The sequence below is a fragment of the Mus caroli genome, unplaced genomic scaffold, assembly GCF_978045245.1.
Source record: "Mus caroli unplaced genomic scaffold, Mus_caroli_1 scaffold_6, whole genome shotgun sequence".
Classification (NCBI taxonomy): Eukaryota; Metazoa; Chordata; class Mammalia; order Rodentia; family Muridae; genus Mus; species Mus caroli.
This window is the reverse complement of record NW_028227261.1, coordinates 29,138,871-29,160,408: the sequence shown is the minus strand read 5'-3', so window position 1 is coordinate 29,160,408 and position 21,538 is coordinate 29,138,871. Positions and strand designations below refer to the sequence as shown.

The 21,538-nt window shown below is 47.8% G+C and overlaps 1 protein-coding gene across 1 annotated transcript in view; it reads left to right on the top strand.

Moving 5' to 3' along the window:
- Csmd2 (CUB and Sushi multiple domains 2) overlaps positions 1–21,538 on the top strand; it is a 574,744-nt gene that overhangs the window by 535,788 nt on the left and 17,418 nt on the right. The window contains exons 54-60 of the mRNA XM_029476560.1: positions 2,479–2,652; positions 4,942–5,130; positions 8,470–8,643; positions 13,084–13,266; positions 18,810–18,986; positions 20,103–20,282; positions 20,666–20,839. Of these exons, the coding sequence (XP_029332420.1) occupies positions 2,479–2,652; positions 4,942–5,130; positions 8,470–8,643; positions 13,084–13,266; positions 18,810–18,986; positions 20,103–20,282; positions 20,666–20,839 (1,251 nt within the window). The remainder of the gene's footprint in view (positions 1–2,478; positions 2,653–4,941; positions 5,131–8,469; positions 8,644–13,083; positions 13,267–18,809; positions 18,987–20,102; positions 20,283–20,665; positions 20,840–21,538) is intronic.

Below are 21,538 nucleotides of genomic sequence, written 5' to 3'. Positions count from 1 at the left end.
CCCTGTCATTCGAAAGGCAATAAGATTGGTCATAAAATCCTTGACCACAAGTTGTTTGATTTTCTAAAACTATTCCTCCATCATATGTTTTTCAGTGTATGTTTCTGTGTGTGTGTGTGTGTGTGTGTGTGTGTGTGTGTGTGTATGTGTGTGTGTGTGTGTGTAAATCACCTTTTTAAAAAAGAATGTACTTATTTAAGCCTATTTCGGGGTCCATTTCCATAGAGAAATGGTGACAACTGTCAAGTATATTACAGTTCGTCTCCTTCCCTTTGTGGGTATGCGGTGAGCATACCTGATGTCCACTCTCTTGGGAAATCTCCAGTGTACAATACAGTACTGTTAACTGCAGACAGGATGCTGCACCCTGAATCCCTAGACTTTGCTGTCCTGTCCTATGTCACTGCAGCTTTGAATCATGACACCAGCCTTTCATTTTCCCATTCCACCCTTCCCTGAGTAGCCACCAACCCATGCTCTGTCTGAGCCATCAACTTTTTGAAGTACAATATTAGCCTCGCTCTGGATGGTCTTCTGGAAGCCTCTGGCTATTTTTCACTTGGTGCCTGAGGTCTAGTATTTCTCCGAGGGCTAAGGCTGCAGGACAACCTCCCTGAATCTCCTGTGCTTCTTGAGATGTGTCCACTCTGCTTTTGTTCCTCAAGCATTCTCTGGATTACATACAGCTTTAAGATCTGGCTCTGGGCTGCCCTGCCTGGACGCTTTCATTTTTCAACTTCCAAACAATTTAAAGCCGGTGGCAGTCCCTGTCTTGATTTCTGCAGACCTGGGTCTTCTGTTCTTTTATGTGTTCTTGTTAATTTGCATTTGGGGGGAATTTACACGGCCACTATTATCCTCGGAGCCCGCCAGTAATTTGGAAAATTCTTCACTTTTTAGAGTTCCCTAAAGTGAGCCTTTATGTAAAATGCAGGGCTTTGTTCTGAACCATTGTGAGGTAAAGTTTTGTTTTTAATTGCTGCTCTTCATCCAGTTCCTCACAGGCAGAGCAGACCACTGAGAGAGGCAGCTTGCTCCACTGCCATGTCTCAAGTCAGTCTTAGGGACTCCGTCAGTTTTGGGTTTGCAGAAGGTGAGGTCCATCCATATCCAGTCATCCCTTCTGATGTGTCAACACAAAACCTTTCATTGCACCCAGGAGCTTCATATGAAATGCCCGGATGAAGAATGCCTCCCTGACCTAAAGATGCTCCTTGTTAGACATGGGTCAGAGTCAGAGGTGTTGAGATAAGAACTCAGGCTTTCAGCCTTCTGAACCACCATGCAAGGCACAAACAACTGTAAAGATTTGCTTTGGGCTCTGGGTTTCCAAAGCAATGGGAAGGTTAGGGTGGAGCCCAGCCATTCACATCACAGCAGCCAAGAAGCAAAGAAAGGCCATACAGGAAGAAGCCAGGACCCTGAGGAAAAACCCTTAGTGATGTACTTCCTCCAACTAGACCCAGCCTCTTCCTTGCCACCATCTCCCAACTGCCATCGCGTTATCATTCCATCAAGGGCTGGCTAACCAGTTCATTGGGTCAGAGCCCTCCTGATCTCATTTCTGGGCATGCCCACATAGAGGCATGCAGACGTGTGCTTTTCTGAGCTCCTGGGCATTTCTCCACTCAATCAAGTTGACAGTTCAAGTTAAGCATCACAGCCGTCTCCTTCAGTCACCTTACTCTTCTCTCATTGGCAGCAAAAGCCACTGTAGTTTGAGTTGGGCAAGGCAACCACACCCCCAGTCCAGTATTTCTCTGCCCCAGCCAGAGAGACCCTCCTCATGAACAGGAGCCCTGATCCTGAGCCCCACTGCCAGAAGATTCAGGGCAGGAGGCAGGGTGTCACAGACAAAGCTCTGGAGCAGGTAGCAAGGTGGCAAGGAACCTGGGTGCAGAACAATGCACAGGAGGTGGCAATCAATGCCAGTGGCTGCTCCTGCTGTCCCCAGACAAGACCTGCAGCCTGGGAATAAGTGGGAGGCAAAGAGCTATGGCCGCATCACTGATGAATCCACAGACAACTGTTCTTCCTGCCTTTAAAGACTTGACAGCTCTTCAGATTCTCTTTCAAGGCTCAGGTCTGTCCTGTGGCTCTGACTCAGGCCCTCATGCTGAGCTCCACTGGGCTTCATTTCTGGTCCAGCCTCAGTCCCCTCTGCAGGCTTTTGGTCTGTCTTCCCTTAAAAGTCAGGACTCCCTAGGTCGCCATGTCCAGCATTCACCTCACTTTTGAATGAGGTTGAATGGTCTTTAACTTTGGTGAGGGTGCCGTGATCCTTTTGCCCAGTTGGTACAAGGTTGTCATATAAAGCTACCTGCAGAGCATACCCTGCCTATGCCACCACTTTGGTGATCCAGCAAAAATCTGCTCCCCGTAGACAGACATGAGTCAGGCATTATCCTAAGTGAGAAGAGTCTGATGTGGGGGTGTAGAATAGTAGGCGGGCTCACCTGTCTTCCGTTCTTATTGCAGCAATTACCTGTGGACACCCAGGCAATCCAGTCAACGGCCTTACTCAGGGCAGCCAGTTCAACCTCAACGACGTGGTCAAGTTCATTTGCAACCCAGGATACATAGCTGAGGGGGCTGTGAGGTCCCAGTGCCTGGCCAGTGGGCAGTGGAGCGACACACTGCCTACCTGCAGAAGTGAGTCACCCTTCCTGCCCCACTCTCTTCCCCACCACTCCAGCTGTCTGAGCTTCTGTGACCCAGGAGGGCAAGCCATGGCATTCAGTCCCGATATTATTATCCCTCATGCAAAGGAACTCTGGGAGCAGAGAAGGGTCACAAATGGAGACTCACAACCCCTAGATACAGTTGTATGACGTTTTATCATGGGTCATATGAGCAAATCAACAGTTTCATCTTGCAAGCCTTATTTAGTTCACAGGACAAGTAATTTATCATCATGTAATGCCCCAGTGTGTGTGTTTGTGTGTCTGTCTGTGTGCCTGCTAGCATGTGTATATGTGAGTGTATGCACATATGTGTGTCTGTGTGTGTGACTATGTATGTACATGTGTCTGTGTGTCTGTGGCCGTTTGTGTGTGAGTGCATGTGTATTTTCATGTGTGTGTGACTGCATGTGTGTCTGTGTACACGTGTGTGTTAGCATGCATGCATGTGTATATGTCTATGTGCCTGCCTATTTGTGTGTGTGTGTGTGCATGTATCTGTGTGTCTGCACATGTGTATGTAAATGTGTCTGTGTGTGCACAGAGGGCCTTTTCTCACATAAACAAGGAATTCAGAAGTTGTACCACATCTTGGTCTATCCTCATGGTTGCAAAATCACTGCTGTGGATCCTTTGTTCAGTTGATGAGGAAAAAAATTAAACAGCAGAACTGGAATGAAAAACAGATGCTAAAGAGTCTAAGAATTGAGATCAAGAAGCCAGGGTGAAAAGTAAGAGATGCAGAGAGGAAATCAGACTCCCAGAAGTAGCAATGTAAACTATTCCAGATGTACTTCTGGAGCCTTCAAGGGCTTTTTACAACAGTACAGCAGTGAAGACTCAGAGAAACTCATCAAAGGTCACACAAGTACCTCTGTGCTGGGGAGGCAGCCCAGCCATTAAAGCACCTGCCTAAGGGGCATGAGGACCTGAGCCAAAGCTCCAGAGTCTACTATAAAAGCCAGGCATCAGGGATTGGTGCTTGAATGAGGGGTGGATCTCAAGTTGGGCTGGTTATCGGTTGGCCGTTCCCTCAGTCTCTGATCCATCCCCAATCCCTGCATTTCTTGTAGATAGGATAAATTTTGGGTCTTCATGTGGGTCCCTAACAACTGGCGCAGGGGCTATCCCAAAAGCTATTGCCTGTGTAGCCGGGAGAGGAAGCACCTAGCCTGACACTGCTAGGGTGGGGGGATACCCAGGGGAGAAGGGGGGGGAGATGGGGGAAGGGTTGTAAAGGGTGACTAGAAGGAGGGCAGTAGCAGGATGTAAAATGAATAAGTAATAAAGTTAGTTAATTATTATTTTTTTAAAAAGCCAGGTGTGGTAGCATGTTTGAAATCTCAGCACTAGGAAGGCAGAGACAGGCAGGTCCTAGGGGCTCACCTTGCCTCGTCGCTGAGCTCCAGCCAGTGAGAGGCCCTATCTCAGAGGAGCTGGGAAAAGTTCCTGAAGAAGTCATGCAAAGTTATCCTGCATCCACATGCACATAGAAACACATATGTGCACAAACATATGCACATACACACACACACACACGAATATCTAGCTCACTTCACTTCTCCTGACTCACTTTTCCTGACTGTCTTACTCTATGAGGATGAGACTCAGGTCATAAGGTGCATCTGAAAGTATTTGAAAGGCAAAGCACATACTACGGGCTATGGTGAATATTGCCATTATTCTAAACACGCTGAATATGAGTGAAGCATCATTGGAAGGCCAGCTGAGTCCCTCAGGAGACAAATGCTCACTTGAAACAGTCATAAAAAGGACTAAAACAGTTTCAGAACGAGGTCAAGTGCTATTCAAGCCATGTTAGATGTGTCTGTCTTGCAACAGATGAGCTTTGGGAAGGAGCCACCTTAGGTCAGGGGTCAGATACACAGAGACAAGACAGTCATGCCCTCGGGGTGTGCATGGATGGAGACAACTCACCCCAGGCCAGCAGCCACACTGGGAACACTGAGGGAGAAAGACTGAGTGATCTAAGAGGAGAGGCAGGCTCCTTAGGGGAGGTGACAGTCACCTGGACATGGAAGATAAATCCATGACCAGGTGGCCAAGGCAGAGAAGAGGGGCCGTGCGTGGCCTTAGGACCAGGCCAGCCTCCCGTGCAGGTTCTACTTTGTCATCAAGCTTTGCCCTAGAGTCTGGGCTGGACTGAGAAGTGTCTACCTAGACTTCTGAATTCTCATTCAAGCTTGAGAAAATCCTTCATATCCAAATCTCAGTGTCTCGCTGTCACTTTCCATGACAGTCATCAACTGTACGGATCCTGGGCACCAGGAGAACAGCGTCCGGCAAGTCCACGCCAGTGGGCCCCACAGATTCAGCTTCGGCACCACCGTGTCCTACCAGTGCAACCACGGCTTCTACCTCCTGGGCACACCTGCCCTCAGCTGCCAGGGAGACGGCACCTGGGACCGGCCCCGCCCACAGTGTCTCTGTAAGTAGATCCGTTAACTATCAAAGGGACATATCTCAGAGCACACACACACACATGTTCATGTGTGTGCACATGCCTGTTGTGCCACTACAGCACTCCGGCTGCCCCTGGGACATCGGGACCCTTCTTGGGCCCCTGGTGCAGAGGTGCCATGCTAATTCACACGTGTTCTTCCTAGACAGGGACCATTCCCTTTCCTCTCTGGTACTCCAATGAACCCACAAATCCTGAGGATCTCCCCTCCTCCAGAGCCAGCTGTACAGAGACACAGTGCCTTCATTTTAACCCTCTCTGGATTTTTCAGAAAGATAACGTGTATTAGTTACCTCTTTTGTTGCCTCGACAATATGTCTATCAAAAGCACAGTCTGGGGGTAGAGTCACTGTGGCTGTGACATCACGGCTGTGGGAGTCAGGTTGCATCCCAGCAAGGAAGCAAAAGGAGATGAGGACTGGTGTTCAGCTCTTTTTGTCCCCTTTTCTATTCAGTCCAGGACCCCCCAGCACTGGAATGGTGACATGCACACGCACATTTAGAATGTTGTTTTTTGGTTTTTGGTTTTTTTTCATTTTACTTAACCCAGTCCAGAAACTCCCATACAGACATGCCCTGGCTGTCTCCTAGGCGATTCTAGATCGTGCCATGCTGACAATCAGCTTTAACCGTCACACAGACATGCACCCCTCTTCTCAGTAGGACTGAAGCAACACTTCCCGTTGAGTCTGGATGCCAGCATCCAGGTCAGCTTGGATGCCAACTCCAGCATTGTCACTGAACAAGCCACACAGCTTGGAGGAAGTCCTCCCGTCCCAGAGTCATGGCTTCTTCCACTTTGAAAATGATGAGGATAACCATGTCTCAGCATTCAGAGACTGCGTGGGCAAATCAGGAGCACTAGTTTACTCTCTGGTACATGAGGTTACTCCATAAGAGATAGCAGCATTGGTTACTATTATGAAAAGTTACAGGGTCAATATGGAGAGAAACAAAGCCAGCAGAGTAGCTTAAGTGGTGACACTGGTTGCTAGCCTCACAGTCTCATGAGCTGTGCCCTTGGGTCTCTGCACTCTTGCTGCTGACGGGGAATCATCGGGTGGCTTACTCTCTCCCCATCTTTCTAACATAGAGGCAAAGATGCAGTCCCAAAGCATTAATGGCTCTTGAGTAGTGGCTATCACCAGTGTACCTGTCTCTGGGAGCCTTCGAATCTGGGTGACTTTATCAAAAGCCCTTCTTCTAGATATAATAGGAGACTGGAACCACAGCTCACTGCCCATACCACCCTTGCCTAAGGACCTTGACATGGCCATCCAGCCCCATGTATGAATGATAAGTTATTTGGAATGTTAAATGGACAGCTGTCTGCATATGATGTGCCAGCCAGGCTTCAGACTTTGGTGGCTTCAGATCATAAGGGGTCCTCTGGTTCCCTGTCCTTCTCAGCTTCAGTGTCCTGCCTCGTGCCATGTTTGGATGTGAGCTGTTGTGACTATGGAGATCCTCCTACCTCACTCCAATGTTCAATCAAAGCCATAACCATATCTTCTGGAACCACGGAAAACCGGTTCATGGCAGCCTCACCCCAATCCTTCCTCCACGGAGCAACCAGTGTGACCCTGCTGTACTATAGACCGAGTCATGTCCCTCTGGTGGCTTTCTATCGTGCTTAGAATAAAATCAAAATGTTACATCATGACCTAGCTCCCAGTGCCCCACCCCCATGTCTTTCTCCACTCTTCCCTGACTCAGGTACACCAGCAGTTCTCAACCTGTGGGTCGAGACCCCTTGTGGCTCAATGGCCCTTTCCTATCGCCTAAGACCAGCCTGTATATCAGATAGTTACAGTATGATTCATAACAGCAACAAAATTACAGTTATGAAGTAGCAATAAAAATCACTTCATGGCTGGGGGTCACCACAGTGTGAGGAAGTGTATTAAAGGGTCGCAGCATTAGGAAGGTCTAGAACCTGCTAAAACACACTGCTGTGGTTTGAATATGAAAAGTCCCGCACAGGCTCACGGATTTCAACCCTGAGTCTCCAGCTAGAGACACTATTAGGGAACGCTTTGAAAGCTTTAAGAGGTGGCACCAGCCTATAAGTAGCATGTCACTGGGTACAGGCCTTAGTATTTTATAGTTCAATCTCACTTCCTGTCTGCTCTCTACTCCCTGACTTCAGACACAGTATAACCAACTGCCTGTCACTCCTGCCTCCACCCTTCCCACCATGATGGACCAATCCCCTCAACCTGAACCCAAGTATACTCTATCCCTGCAAGTTGCTTCTTACCAGATATTTGATCATAGGAACAAGAAAAGTAGCTAAGACACACACCAAGTTTGTCATGGCCGTGGCCTGCACACCTCGTGGTCCTTCCTTGATGGTCTTGTCCCAGACAGAACAGGCCTGGCCTGTCCATCTCAGAGAGACCACCCTTGACTGCCCTATTTTAAAGTATGTATTCATTAGTAGGTAGTTGTCTTAGTCAGGGTTTCTATTCCTGCACAAACATCATGACCAAGAAGCTGGGGAGGAAAGGGTTTATTCAGCTTACACTTCCATGTTCATCACCAAAGGAAGTCAGGACTGGAACTCAAACAGGTCAGGAAGCAGGAGCTGATGCAGAGGCCATGGAGGGATGTTACTTACTGGCTTGCTTCCCCTGGTTTGCTCAGCTTGCTTCCCCTGGTTTGCTCAGCTTGCTTTCTTATAGAACCCAGGACTACCAGCCCAGGGATGGCACCACCCACAATAGCTGAGCCCTCTCCCCTTGATCACTAATTGAGAAAATACCTTACAGCTGGATTTCATGGAGGCCTTTCCTCAAGGGATGCTCCTTTCTCTGTGATAGCTCCAGCTTGTGTCAATTTGACACACAAAACCAGCCATTACAGTATTAATAGGTAAAAGTAGATAGATATTAATATTTAATAGATATTAAAGTCGATATTAATAGGTATTAATTATTCTTTGCTTTCAATTTAGAATTATTGTGGTGAAGTGGGCAGGCTGTATTCCTACTATGTGCTACATAGGTGTTGATTTGCTTCCAATTCAGAGACAGTGTGAAGTGGGTAGGTTGCATACCTACTTTGTGCTGGGTAGTTATTAATCTTTCCTTCCAATTCAAAAACTGTGGTGCATACCTACTAAGTACTGCCTACATATTAGTCTCAGCTTCCAAAGTAGGCAGGCTTTGTCTGCTGGCGCCTGACAGATGAGCTATCAGAAAGTTCACTTTTCCTGGCCTTCCTCACTTCCCACAAGAAGCATGTGTGGAGCAATGGTGGCCCATTCCAAACAAAGCCACTGAGGTGTTTGCTCTCTTCCCACAGTGGTGTCCTGTGGCCATCCTGGCTCTCCACCTCATGCCCAGATGTCTGGAGACAGCTACATAGTGGGGGCCGTTGTGCGTTACAGCTGCACGGGCAAGCGGACTCTGGTGGGAAACTCCACCCGCATGTGTGGACTGGACGGACACTGGACAGGCTCCCTCCCCCACTGCTCAGGTATGGAGCGTAGAGTATGTGCAGGCGTCTGGAGGGGCACTGGATGAGAGGGGCATGGTCCATGAACAGGAGGGCATTACAGCTTAGGAACCTTACCCCATCTTTCATATGACAGCATCTCTAGAAAGAACTTGATGTGTGCTCAAGCCTTTCAATTCTTATTAAGCCCAAATAACCAATAGACTGCAAAAACAGGCAAGGTGCTGCTTTGGGAGGTCCACCTGGAGCTTTGGTCCTATCTAGAAATCTGAGTTCCTGTGCTCCTGAGGATGATGGTCCAGTCTGTCATCTTTTGTGTCTGTGATCTTCTCTCCTCTATGTCAGGCTCCCTTGTGCCCCATCTTGCCTCCTTCTCTCTCATCAGTGTCTACTAATTCAACTTGTCCCATGTCCTGACTACCTCGTGGGATAGTCTCCACCCTGAGACACCAGTACCCAGGCATGTCATTTTACTAAATGCTAAATCACTAGTCTCTGACATGAGAACTCTGACATGTTATTGAAGTAGCAAAGATCCTGTGTCCCCTGGGCAGTGGTGGCGCACACATTTAATACCAGCACTCATGAGACAGAAGATCTCTGTGAGTTCAAAGTCAGCCTGGATCTGCAGAGTGAGCTCCAGGACATCCAGGAAACACAGAGAAACCCTTCTTGGGGCTGGAGAGGTGGCTCAGTGGTTAAGAGCACTAGCTGCTCTTTCAGAGGTCCTGAGTTCAATTCACAGCGACCATATGTTAGCTCACAACCATCTGTAATAGGATCTGATGTCTTCTTCTGGTCTGCACTCATATAAATACATAAATAAATAAATAAATAAATAAATAAATAAATAAATAAAACTTTAAAGAAATCCCATGTCCACATTCCCTAAACCAGAAATTCATCCATAATGTCTTGCAACAGGACCATACACCCGAAAGTGAATTGTACAACCAGTAGCAGAAACCACCAGGCTAAATGTAAGCAGACACAGCCAAGTCTTTTTTAGAGTAAACCTACCTGGCACTACCAGGGAATGTCTCCAGGGTACAGTTGCTCCATTAGCCTGAGATTCCCCGGGGAGCCCAGCTTTCCCTTACCAATCCGTAGCCCTTCCCTCTTCCAGATCCTTCCTACAGGTAAAGATCCCAACCTCCTTGTCGTAAAGAACCCATCTCCCCATAAGAAGCACAGCCCTTGTAGTTCGAGTTTCCAGAAGAGCTTGATTACTGGTGCTTAGGACCCTGATAGAATATCGAGCCAGTATTTATTAAGTCTCTCCAAAAAGATCTCAAAGTGACTGTGCCAACGGGCTCCTGGCTTCCCAGACAGCCCCAGACACATCACGATGACCACTAGCACTTCTGACATTAAGCCTCGTTAATCTCATGGACCACTTGACAGATGAAGTAGATAAGACTCCTCATGAACCATGAGGATGCCTTTCGCCTGCTAGCAAGGGCCTTGACTACTTCCTTTGGGACTTCTAGGGGATGTGATTGGAATATAGAACAGGAAAGGCAGAGTCATGTACACAGAGACCCTAGGTATCCAGAGTAAGTTCCAGGAAGAGGGGGTGTGCAAAGGAGGAGAGAGGGGTAGTCGTGCATTTGTCCAACTCTTCCAGGATAATAATTGCCCATAATGACTCCCTCTAGTCACTCTGGGATGATGAACGTTCTTAGTGTTTGTTTGATCTACTCTGGGTGTCTTTGTTCGCCATGGAAAGAAAAGTGTCAAATAGGGGGAAAGAAACAAAAAGGACTTCCTGCCCATTAGCACGGTCATCCTCTGGGGCACAATACAGAAGTGAAGGTTTCTTCTAACCCAGAGAGTCACTTCCTCCTCTGTCACTGTGCCAGCAGAAGCTAGAAAGTGGTAAGTCCATTCCTGTCCAGAAAACTAAGCTAAAGCCTTCCTGGCTGAAGCATGCATATGCTATCTTGGACACGGCACCTCCCGTGTGTCTTTAAGAAATAACACTTTCATTGGTGGCCCATGCTTTTAACCCCAGCTCTCAGGAGGCAGAGGCAGGAGGATCTCTGTGAGTTCAAAGCCAGCCTGGTCTACAGAGCGAGTTCCAGGGTATCCAAGGCTACACAGATAATTCCTGTCTTGAAAACCCAGAAAGAGAGACAGAGAGAGAAAAACAGAGCTAGAGACATAGACATACAGAGACAATGAGACAGAGACATAAGAGACAAAGAGACAGAGACAGAAATAACACATTCAAGAATTCCAACTTTCGAGCCTCATCCTATGTAATCAGTAATCCAGAGAAGGAATAACAAAATGTCCTCAGTCTTTGTGTCATCAGCCCCTGACTAAGAAGGACATAAAGACATTCAAGACCCATTTCAGGTCTCCCCATCTTTGCTGATGTACTTTTCAGTACAGAGTCACCCCCTTTTATCTGCCCTCATGGTGTAGTTTTCTGTCCCAGATTCCCATATAGCACAGAGATAGACCCCCTATTACAACAAGCATGGAACTAGAGAACTCCGTTCTCCTGCCTGCTTACAGTAGTAAGCGATAGGCTCTAGCTGAGGCAGGAGAGCCAATGTGGAATCAGCCTTTTGCCATCAGGGGCTCTTCTAGAACCCAACACCAGCCGTTCCCTGTGCTTCATCCTGGAAAACTCCAAAAGGCAACAAAATCTAGCCAAATGAGATAGGCTTTCTATTTTCTAAACACATTGTGGAACATTTGAGTAACACAGGGCTACTTCATACCCTCATGGTCTGAGACTACACAAAGTAACTCTAAGGATGAGGATGAGAGAGATACCACAGGTAAACCATGGCAGAGTTAAGACTGAAACATTTTTATTGCTAACCCAGTATAGTTTCGAATACTAACATTCAATGCTTGAATGTGGGTCCTTGAGAGTACAGATGCCACCAAACATATAGTATTTTATCTCTTGGCAAACCACTTATTCTGACATCTTCCTCCTCCATGGGCTCTGCAGTGTTTCTCTATAACACAGATCCTAGATCCCTCAGACGCTATGTCCTATGGCTCTGTCTTCTGTTGTCTGCCCTCCCTCATTCCTTGGGTCCTTTGACACTCATGGCATTTATTAATCATTACTTATCAATTAAAAAATAAGATGAGATTTGAGAAGTAGCAGATGGCTCAGTGGGGAAGGGTGCTCACCACCAAGCCTGACAACCCAAGTTCAATCCCTGGAATTCATGGTGGAAGAAGAGAACTGTTGCCTTCAAACTGTCCTCTGATCTCCACATATATGCCGTCCTTACCACATTGTAATCCATCTCTGAAGGAAGCCAGGGCAAGAACTCAAACAGGGCAGGAACCTGGAGGCAGGAGCTGACGTAGTGGCCATGGAGGGATGCTGCTGACTGACTTGCTACACATAACTTGCTCAGCCTGCTTTCTGATAGAATCCAGGACCACTGGCCTAGGAATGGCACCACCCACAGTGGGCTGGGCCCTCCCAGATCTACAAGTAACCAAGAAAATGCTCAATAGGCTTGCCTACAGCCCAGTCTTACAGGAGCAATTTCTCATTTTGAATTTCCTTATGTGTGCTTCACCAGATATCATGCCTGCACACGTGTGCACACACACACACACACACACACGTACACACACTAGACAGACAGTGGGATGGATGGATGGACAGATTGAAATTTTTTAAAGTTGTAGAAGATAAATAAAGGCCAGGATCAAGCTCCAGCTGCACTGTGGGAAGGTAAACCCGTGGTAAAGAGTCTGGGTTTTATCCTGTCAGCACTGAAATTCCCCCAGAGACGTTCTTACAGGAAAAAAAGCAGGGTCCGATGACTGTTTGAGGTCAGCGATTGTTACGGTTGGAGGCTTAAGGTTGGAGAGATTCAGAGGAAGGGACTGTTCGGGAAGCTTTTGCAGTCGCTCAGGCAAAGAACAGTGACCCTCTAAGCTGAGACAGGGTGATGTGGAGAGCGGAGAGGGTACCACTGGCCAGCAGGTGTGGGAGGGCTAAGGCGAGAGGGAGAAGCTGGGATGTGGCAGCCTGGACCACTGGAGTTCTAGCCTGGTGTGAGCTGCCCTTCCTGTGTGGCTCCCAAGGACTTGAGAACCATGTGTTCTAACTACGGAATAGTGGGGTAGAGCCACTCATTCTGACATCTTCCTCCATGGGGCTATGGAGTATATCCCCATAACATGGACCCTGGTTCCCCAGGCACTAAGTTCACCGGCTCTGTCTCCTGTTCTCTGCCCTCCTTCGCTTACCTTCCAAACGCTGTAGTTTATGCAGACCCTGTGGGCTGACCGCTGTCTCTTGTCACCTCCTACATCTGCAGAGTTCGTTGCTTCCTCCCTACCAGCAGCCCATCTCTTTCTCTACTCCATTTGCATCCATGAAGAAAATAAAATAAAATAAAATAAAATAAAATAAAATAAAATAAAATAAAATAAAAATCACTCATTGTGTGCTGTGTTCTCCTCTTCCAGGAACCAGCACAGGAGTTTGTGGCGACCCAGGGATCCCAGCCCATGGCATCCGCCTAGGAGACAGCTTTGCCCCAGGCAGTGTAATGCGCTTTAGTTGTGACGCTGGCCACGTGCTCCGGGGATCTTCTGAGCGAATGTGTCAAGCCAATGGCTCCTGGAGTGGGTCGCAGCCTGAGTGTGGAGGTAATGTATGTGTCCCTTCTGCTTCTCCCTCTGCCCCACCCCAGCATTTCTGCCCCCAGCCATGCCTCAAATGCCCACCCTTGTGGACTGTGCACATCAACAGACAGCTCCATTTATATTAGTAATCCAAAGGTAAATAAGTTCCCCCTCACCTAAAAAAGGAAAAGTCAAAAAACACTAAATGACCCCATGGATTATTAACCTTCCATGTAGTTTAACTTAGCAACCATGTGCTAAATGCTATGGTCTGTATGGGAGACACAGTGCTGACCAGAACGGACCCACTACATGGTGGAATTCCTGCGCCCTCCCAAAATCCATATAAGTTGAACTCTGATCACCAATATAATGGGTCCTCTGAGAAGGAGCCAGGTCACAAGGGTAAAGCAAACATGTCAAGCTCTCATGACAGGGACCCAGAGAGCACTCTGCCCTTCCTGCTGTGTGAGAACACAGTGAGATGCCACCAGCCATGAACCAGAAGGTTGATTCTTGCAAGACACGGAATCTAGGGGCCTCTTCATCTTAGGCTTCCCAGCCTCCAAAACAGAAAGTGAATCTCCAGTCTGTAAAGGCTGCCTGGTTTATGGTATTGTGTTATAGCACCCTGGACAGACTGAGACACGCATCTTAATCAATCATGGCTTGATGCAAGAGATGCCAGACACTCAACAGACCAAAAGAAATATAAATTCAACTTAAGGATGGGTCTCAAGAATGTTTTTCTAAGACAGTATCAATAAGGGAAAGCCACTCCTAAACTTCTGAGGAGGGAATTCTAGCTTAAATCATCTCTTTCCAAAATCCATCTTTTTTTGCAACTGTCCCAGTGTCTGTCTATCCTTCTCTCTGTCTCTCTGTCTCTGTGTGTCTGTCTGTCTGTCTCTCTCTCCCTAAATCAAAGCTCTGAACTATCCTAGGAAAGAGAGAATTTTAATGGCGTTGTGAGGTTGAACAAGAAAATTAAGGAGATGAAGTAAATTAACTAAGGTGGGGGTGGGCTACGTGCTACTGCCAAGCAGTGCTGAGAACTTCTGTGGAGCGAAGGGTCAGTCATTCAATGAGGAAGACATTAGCCCCAGATGGTCCAACCTCTGGTGTTCCCACATGATGCAGGCATAGTGTGCATTGGAGTCACGAGGGAGGGAGGCTTCATCAGAGCGTGAAGACAGTGGTTGGCTGACAGGGGCCAGGCAGTGATGGGGGGCGGGGAACGGAAGATGGGCAGAAGGAATAGCGCAGAGGGGGCGGGGCAGAGGGATGAGGCAGTGGTTATGACTAATCTGGGCATCTAAGCTGACCAAGAAAGGAGTGAGTTCCTAGGTAGAGTGAGAGACAGGGAAAAGATGGTAGAATCCACAGATGGTAGGATCAGACCAAAAGTCACCAGAGAACTGGGCCCAAGAGGTGTAAGCTGAAGAGAGAAGGGGCATCAGACAGCAGGCACTGGAGGCTCAGATGGAATGTTCCTGAAGAGCGAGATGTGGTGTCCAGGTCTTCTTTCTAGAGCTGTTAAGTTCCATGCAGGGGAGAATTTAGTGTTTTCTTAAACACCCAATGGGCCAAAGCTCTTTTGATGACATTCAGATCCTAGGGTGGGGTCAGTCACATCAACAGGGGTCTGGTCAGAAATTTGACAAGGGTTTGGGCTGGAAGTGAATGTTGGGGGTGTCACCATTAAGGCTGTCCTCAAATTCCCATTTTAGGCCCCACCCCATCCCCAACTGCTCCGATCTTGGTATTTTCCTCCTTTAACTGTTACACTTAGGCTAGTATTTGAATTGGTGTTTAATGTGTGGATTTCTTAAGGACAGACTTGAGACCCCAGGGGCAGGTAGCTCAGTGGGTAAAAATACATGCTCTCTGAGCATGAATGCATAAGGTCAAACCCCCAGCACCCATATAAAAATCCAGGCATGGCTTTGAGTGCCTGTAACTCCAGCATTGGGAATGGAGAAAGGTGGATCTTGAGAGCCTGAGGCGTTCATCAAGCGGCACCAAAACAGTAAGTTCTCAACGAAGAGACCGAAGTGGAAAGTGACAGACAGCCGGCATCCTCTTCCAGCCACTGTGCGCACGTGCTTGGGTGCAGACACCTGCTCATTCGCATGCCTGCCTTGTACACACACAGCAGCAGCGGCCCCAAAAAGAACAGACGTGAGCTCCTGAAGTGCAGGGAACATAACTCGTTCACTGCGTCTCAAGCTCCTTGACAGCACAAAGATTCACTGGATGAAGGAAACTCATGGCCTGTCTGCTGTGCTAACGATACAAAAATTACATGTAGACTTTACCCTGGGGCTGCAGACATGCCATTCGTTCATCATTACAAAATCAAATCAGCTATTAGAATTATACACCATCTATGTAAAAATCCTGGCGGGGCACGAGTGACCCTAACTACATATCAACTTGGTGAATTCGTAATTCAGATAATTATTTCAATTATCTGGCCAAGTGGGATTTGACCAGGGTTTTATATCCTAAAGACAAAGAGATCCACCAAGAATCCTCAAACTATTTTCAGCCATCAGGGTATCAGAGACTGACTTGTCTTCAGTGACAGGTCCCTGAGAGGAGAGACCAGGGGGTCAGAAAATAAATAAAATCGGCATTTTGGGGTCAGGAGGCTTTACGTCTTATGTCAAGCTGTGTATTATATCAAGCAAGTTTAGTAAGAAGTATAGCATCTTAAATACAGTTTTCAGTGGAAGCTAATCAAGCAATATGCACAGAGGGAACACAGGGTATCTCACGTGTGTCACAGAGGAGCGGTCAGTGACCTTGGGACTGTTCACCATATCCCCTTAGAGAGGAGAGCTGCGTTCTCAGGATGAAGTCACAGCTCCTCCAGGTTCTGGCCCAGGCCATTTCTGCCCATGCCCAGCATGTCCCGGCTTTATACAGGGAACTATGGTCCTTCTCCACACATCAGAGCCTCAGGGAAAGCCCGAGCCTGCCTGGCTCCCAACAGAAACAATGTGGGTATTATTATTCAAAAGCCATTCCATATAAAACATAATATAGATAAAGCAGATAAGTAATTATTTACTGTCATCAAGAGCCAAGATTTTTCAGCACATAAAAATAAAGAAGTAGGGGCTGGTGAGATGGCTCAGTGGGTAAGAGCACCCGACTGCTCTTCCGAAGGTCTGGAGTTCAAATCCCAGCAACCACATGGTGGCTCACAACCATCCGTAAGGAGATCTGACTCCCTCTTCTGAAGTGTCTGAAGACAGCTACAGTGTACTTACATATAATAAATAAATAAATAAATCTTTAAAAATAAATAAATAAATAAAAATAAAGAAGTAGGAGCCAATGAGTTGGCTTGCGGCACAAGTATAAAGAGCTGAGTTCAAATCTCCCCACACTAACAATTTAAAAAGTATAGAAGGGTGTAGCCGTCTGCCTATAACTCCAGTGTCTCAGGGGGCAGAGAAAGGAAGACTGCTATGGCTTGCTGGCCTAGCTCGAGGTTCAGTGAGGAGCAAAGAAATAAGGCAGAGAATGATAGATCAGGACCACCAACAGTGTCCTCTGGCCTCTGCAGGTATGCAAGGGACACATGCATCTGTGTGCACACACACGGGCACATATGCCATATACACACAGAGAGAGAATTCTTAAAAACTTCATCTTACAAGAAAACTCTTAACCCCCAAGTCGGACTGGCAGTATCACTATATGCTCTTGGCATAGGTATTTTCCATTCGAAAAGTTGTCTACACAGCCCAACCATCTAGAATCCACAGCTGCTCAGCTGCAGTGAGGACTCTTAGAGAAGCCAGGTTCTTTGGCAATGGTTACAGAGCTGGGTTGGTGACTAGCAAGATAAACCTGAAGTATTCCATCTCCCCAGCAAGAAACCCACTAAAGGTAAATGGGATGATAGTGTGAAGGAAACTGGCATACCGAAGAGGCTCCCCTCAGTCAAGTGTCAACTTCAGTGTCAACAGGAAGAATAAGAGCAGTGGCTGCTAACACGCTAAATGCATTCAAGTCCAGGAGTTCAAAGGTTCCTACATAAACTCACTTTTGAAGAATGCTAGGACACAAACTTGCTATTCTTATTCCTAATTTAAAAAAAAAAATAGGGGTGGGGAATCTAGTACTGTGTCAACCTTTCTTCATGAACTATATCACATGCTAAGCCATTATCTGCTGTAGAGGGCTGGGGCTGTGGTGGCTCAGTCGCAGATTCTAGCTCCTTCCTCTCCTGCCTTAAACTCCCTTTTCAGTGGAAGCCAAAGACCAGAGAAACAAATAGATCAACCAGACAGAGGGGGCAGGGTGGGGGTGGAGATTGTGATGGTGTCAGGAAAGATCTAGGAGGAGAAGAGAGAAAAGAAACTGTGATCAGAATACATTATACGGGGCTGCTGAGATGGCTCATTGTTCTTCCAGAAGTCCTGAGTTCAATTCCCAGCAACCACATGGTGGCTCATGACCCTCTATAAAGGGATCTGGAGCCCTCTTCTGGCATGCAGGTGTATACACAGCAAAATATTCATACATAAAATTTAAAAATTTAAAAAGATGACTTAAAAAAAAAACATATTGTACAAAAATAACTTCACTTTCAATTAGAAGTAAATAAAACTTAAAAATAAGAGAGTACCCAGATCCAGAGTCCCATTAGCAGCATCCTGGAAGAGTGTTAGAAGGAGCCTGACATAAATATTATCACAGATTGAGGAATGTGCAGTTAGAATCAGGGCTGGGAAGGTGGCTCATTCTGTAAGGTGCCTGCCAGGCAAGCACAAGGACCTGAATTCAGTTCCTCAGCACGTGCATAAAAGCAGGTGTCTTGGTCAGGGTTTCCATTGCAGTGGAGAGACATCATAGCCGAGGCAAATCTAATAAAGGACAATATTTAACTGGGGCTGGCTTACAGGTTCAGAGGTTCAGTCCAGTATCATCAAGACCGGAGCATGGCAGTGTCCAGGCAGGCATAGTGCAGGAAGAGCTGAGAGTTCTACATCTTGTTCTTAAGGCAAACAGGAGAAGACAACTGGCTTCCAGGCAGCTAGGAGGAGGGTCTCAAAGCCCACCCCCACAGTGACACACTTCCTCCAACGAGGCCACACCTCCTAATAGTGCCACTCCCCGGGTCAAGCATATTCAAACCACTACCACAGGTATGGTGACTTGTGTTACAGCCTCAGTGCTGGAGGAAGGAGGAAGCAGAGGCAGGCAAATCCTTGCATCTCATTGGCCAGCCAGCCTAGCCAAATTGATGATTCAGTGAGAAGCCCTGTCTCCAAAAACTAAGGTGCAGAGTGATGGAGGAAGAGCCCTGATACCAACCCTTTGTTTCCACACACAGGCTCACACATACACAGGCATGCATGCACACAGAAACACGTACACACATGTACAAATAAAATAATTTTACAAGAAAATCTCAGACAGGTCTGTCCTTTCCTATGAATGAGACAATGAAACAACAGCATAAGGTGTGCCCCCATCTTTAGGGTTCTATGGTTCTTCAGCTCAGCAGTTTGGGTTCTGGGGGATAACGCACTCTTCTGCCTTTCCAGTGATCTCATGCGGGAACCCCGGAACTCCAAGCAACGCCCGAGTGGTGTTCAGCGATGGCCTGGTGTTCTCCAGTTCCGTTGTCTATGAGTGTCGTGAAGGCTACTATGCCACAGGCTTGCTCAGCCGACACTGCTCTGTCAACGGCACCTGGACAGGCAGTGACCCTGAGTGCACAGGTAAGAGGCAACCCCCCCTGGGCTCTGTTGCGAATGACAGCTCAAACCACCCAGCCCCTCCCTGCTGAGTAAGCTGTCAGTGGGAGTCTGGAGAAAACGATTACAGTGGAACCGTTCGAATGCCTCTGTATGTTAAGCGTCTTCTCCTGTACAGCAACCACGGAGCTAAGTGCTTCCTCACCCATGTCCACGCCACCAGAATCTCACCACAGCCCCATGAGGTATCTGTGCATACTTACTCTCTGAGGATCGTGGTTTATAAAAACGGTGAGCCTAGTGCAAGATGTGCATGCGGGCATGCACCAGGATGGCGTGAGCAGGGACACAGTAGCTGTGAGCCCCACCGTTTATACATGACAGCTGAGGTTCACAGGGGCTGATACAATACACCAGCCATCATCCAGGCTCTGGTTCATCCCCTTTCTCTTTCCTTTCAGGGTCAAGGTTCTGTCATACTCTGTCCACTTTGAAGCTGACACCACCCCATCTTTCCCTATCTCACTCAGACACAACTCCACCCCAACCCAGCTTCCGAGCATTGCATCTACCTAGCTCTCCTTTGTTGCCCCTCTCAGGGTGCCCCAGACCCTTTTCCTCGGAAAGCCAGATATTGTGGTACCCAGAACGAGGGAAGAGATGGATTGAGTAACTGAGATTTCTTCCTTTCAGAGTCAACTCTGTGAGCTCAGACTCCATCTGAAATCCTACATTAAGTTCATACATAGATCACCAGTCGTACCGTGTCTCATAAACGGGACTTAATTATTGCATAGGTCCTAAGACCCTGCTTCTGGGTCATAAAAAAAAAAAAAACCTCTCAGAAAGACTGTCATAGGAGATGTTGCATCCCAGGACAAGCTATATTTTTGATCCATTAACAAACACATCATATGTTCTTCAATCTAGAAACGCTCCTTGCCCAGGACCTTGCCTACTTTAGGAAATAAAGTCCTGTGGTCCTTTCTCTCAGAGGAGTGGGTTTGAACAAGAAGAGAGGCCATCGTGTAATTGGATGGCATGCACGGTATAGGCATGAACAGTGGACCTGTAGATTGAGATGCTGAGGAGACAAGGCCTGGGCTAGGAGTGACGAGCATTGTGTCTTTCTTACTCTAGTTATAAACTGTGGTGACCCTGGGATTCCAGCCAATGGCATCCGGCTGGGCAATGACTTCAGGTACAACAAGACTGTGACGTACCAGTGTGTCCCCGGCTATGTGATGGAATCACACAGAGTGTCTGTGCTGAGCTGCACCAAGGACCGGACCTGGAACGGTACCAAGCCAGTTTGCAAAGGTATGTCTGGAGGCTGAGGATGCGGGTGGGAGGCAAAGAAGAGACACAAGTAGGCATTAACCTTGAACATTGGGGGGGGGGGCATCCCAGCAGGAGTGCACATGGTTAAGGCTGGTCCTGCTCAGATTGTCAGGAAGTTGGAAGGTCCTGAGGAAAGATCTGACCCTCAAGCATCCTCAAGGGCTACGTGATGGGAGAACAGAAATATTATATATGAGACGGATCCGCAAAGTAAAAGATCAGAACTGCCTCAGATGCATTCTAGTCCTGCTTGGCCCAGACTCCAGCTGCTGCAGGATAGCTGGTGGTACTGGTGACAGTAGTAATGGGGCTTGTTTCCTCAGGACAGCCTCAGAACTCAGCCTCCTCTGGTCTCCCCACAGCTATCATGTGCAAACCTCCTCAGCTCATCCCAAATGGGAAAGTGGTGGGGTCTGACTTCACGTGGGGCTCTAGCGTGAGCTATGCCTGCCTGGAGGGATACCAGCTCTCCCTGCCTGCCGTGCTCACCTGCGAGGGAAACGGATCCTGGACCGGAGAGCTGCCTCAGTGCTTCCGTGAGTGACTCCCAAGGGCCCTAGGCGCCGTCCTCCATGACAGCACGCAGGTCCCCCCCTCGCGCATGCGCACTCACACACGCATATACCAGCGCTCTCTATGGAAAGCATAGAATCATCAGCTTTCTCCCTGAAGCAGAGCTATTTCTCAAGACGCCACGAGAGTGGGAGGGAAATTTAAAGGAAGACATTGAGAATATTTTAATGGAGGCCTGAATTTAGACACTGAGGAAGTCATGGTGGATGGAAATGAAGTCAGACATAATAGCAGTGTCCCCGGACCTAAAGGGGGCAGTATCAGAGTGAGGCACATGCCAGACACATGTCTCTCTTCATGGAAAGATATCTGGTTGCTTTCTGTTGAGAGACTATCCATTATCCGCCTGGACCAGTTGTGTTCTGATGAGTTCCAGTCCATTCCAGGCCTCAGGCTTCCTGGGTTTCCCGAGAAGCGGGCTGAGGATGCTAGGTGCACCCTATGAGTGGGATCTGGAAAGTTCACTGCCTCCTCATACTGCACACAACAGTCAGGTTTCCTACTGGTATCCCTCGGAAACAATCTACACACCTAGGAAATTCTGCTTCCCTTTGGGAATTTCCACCGTGCTTAGAATCAGTAGGTCAGAAAAAAAAAGGTGGACTTTGCTTGTGGTCAACACCCCAGCGTTCTCACCCACCAGGGGGACATGTGCCAGGTCA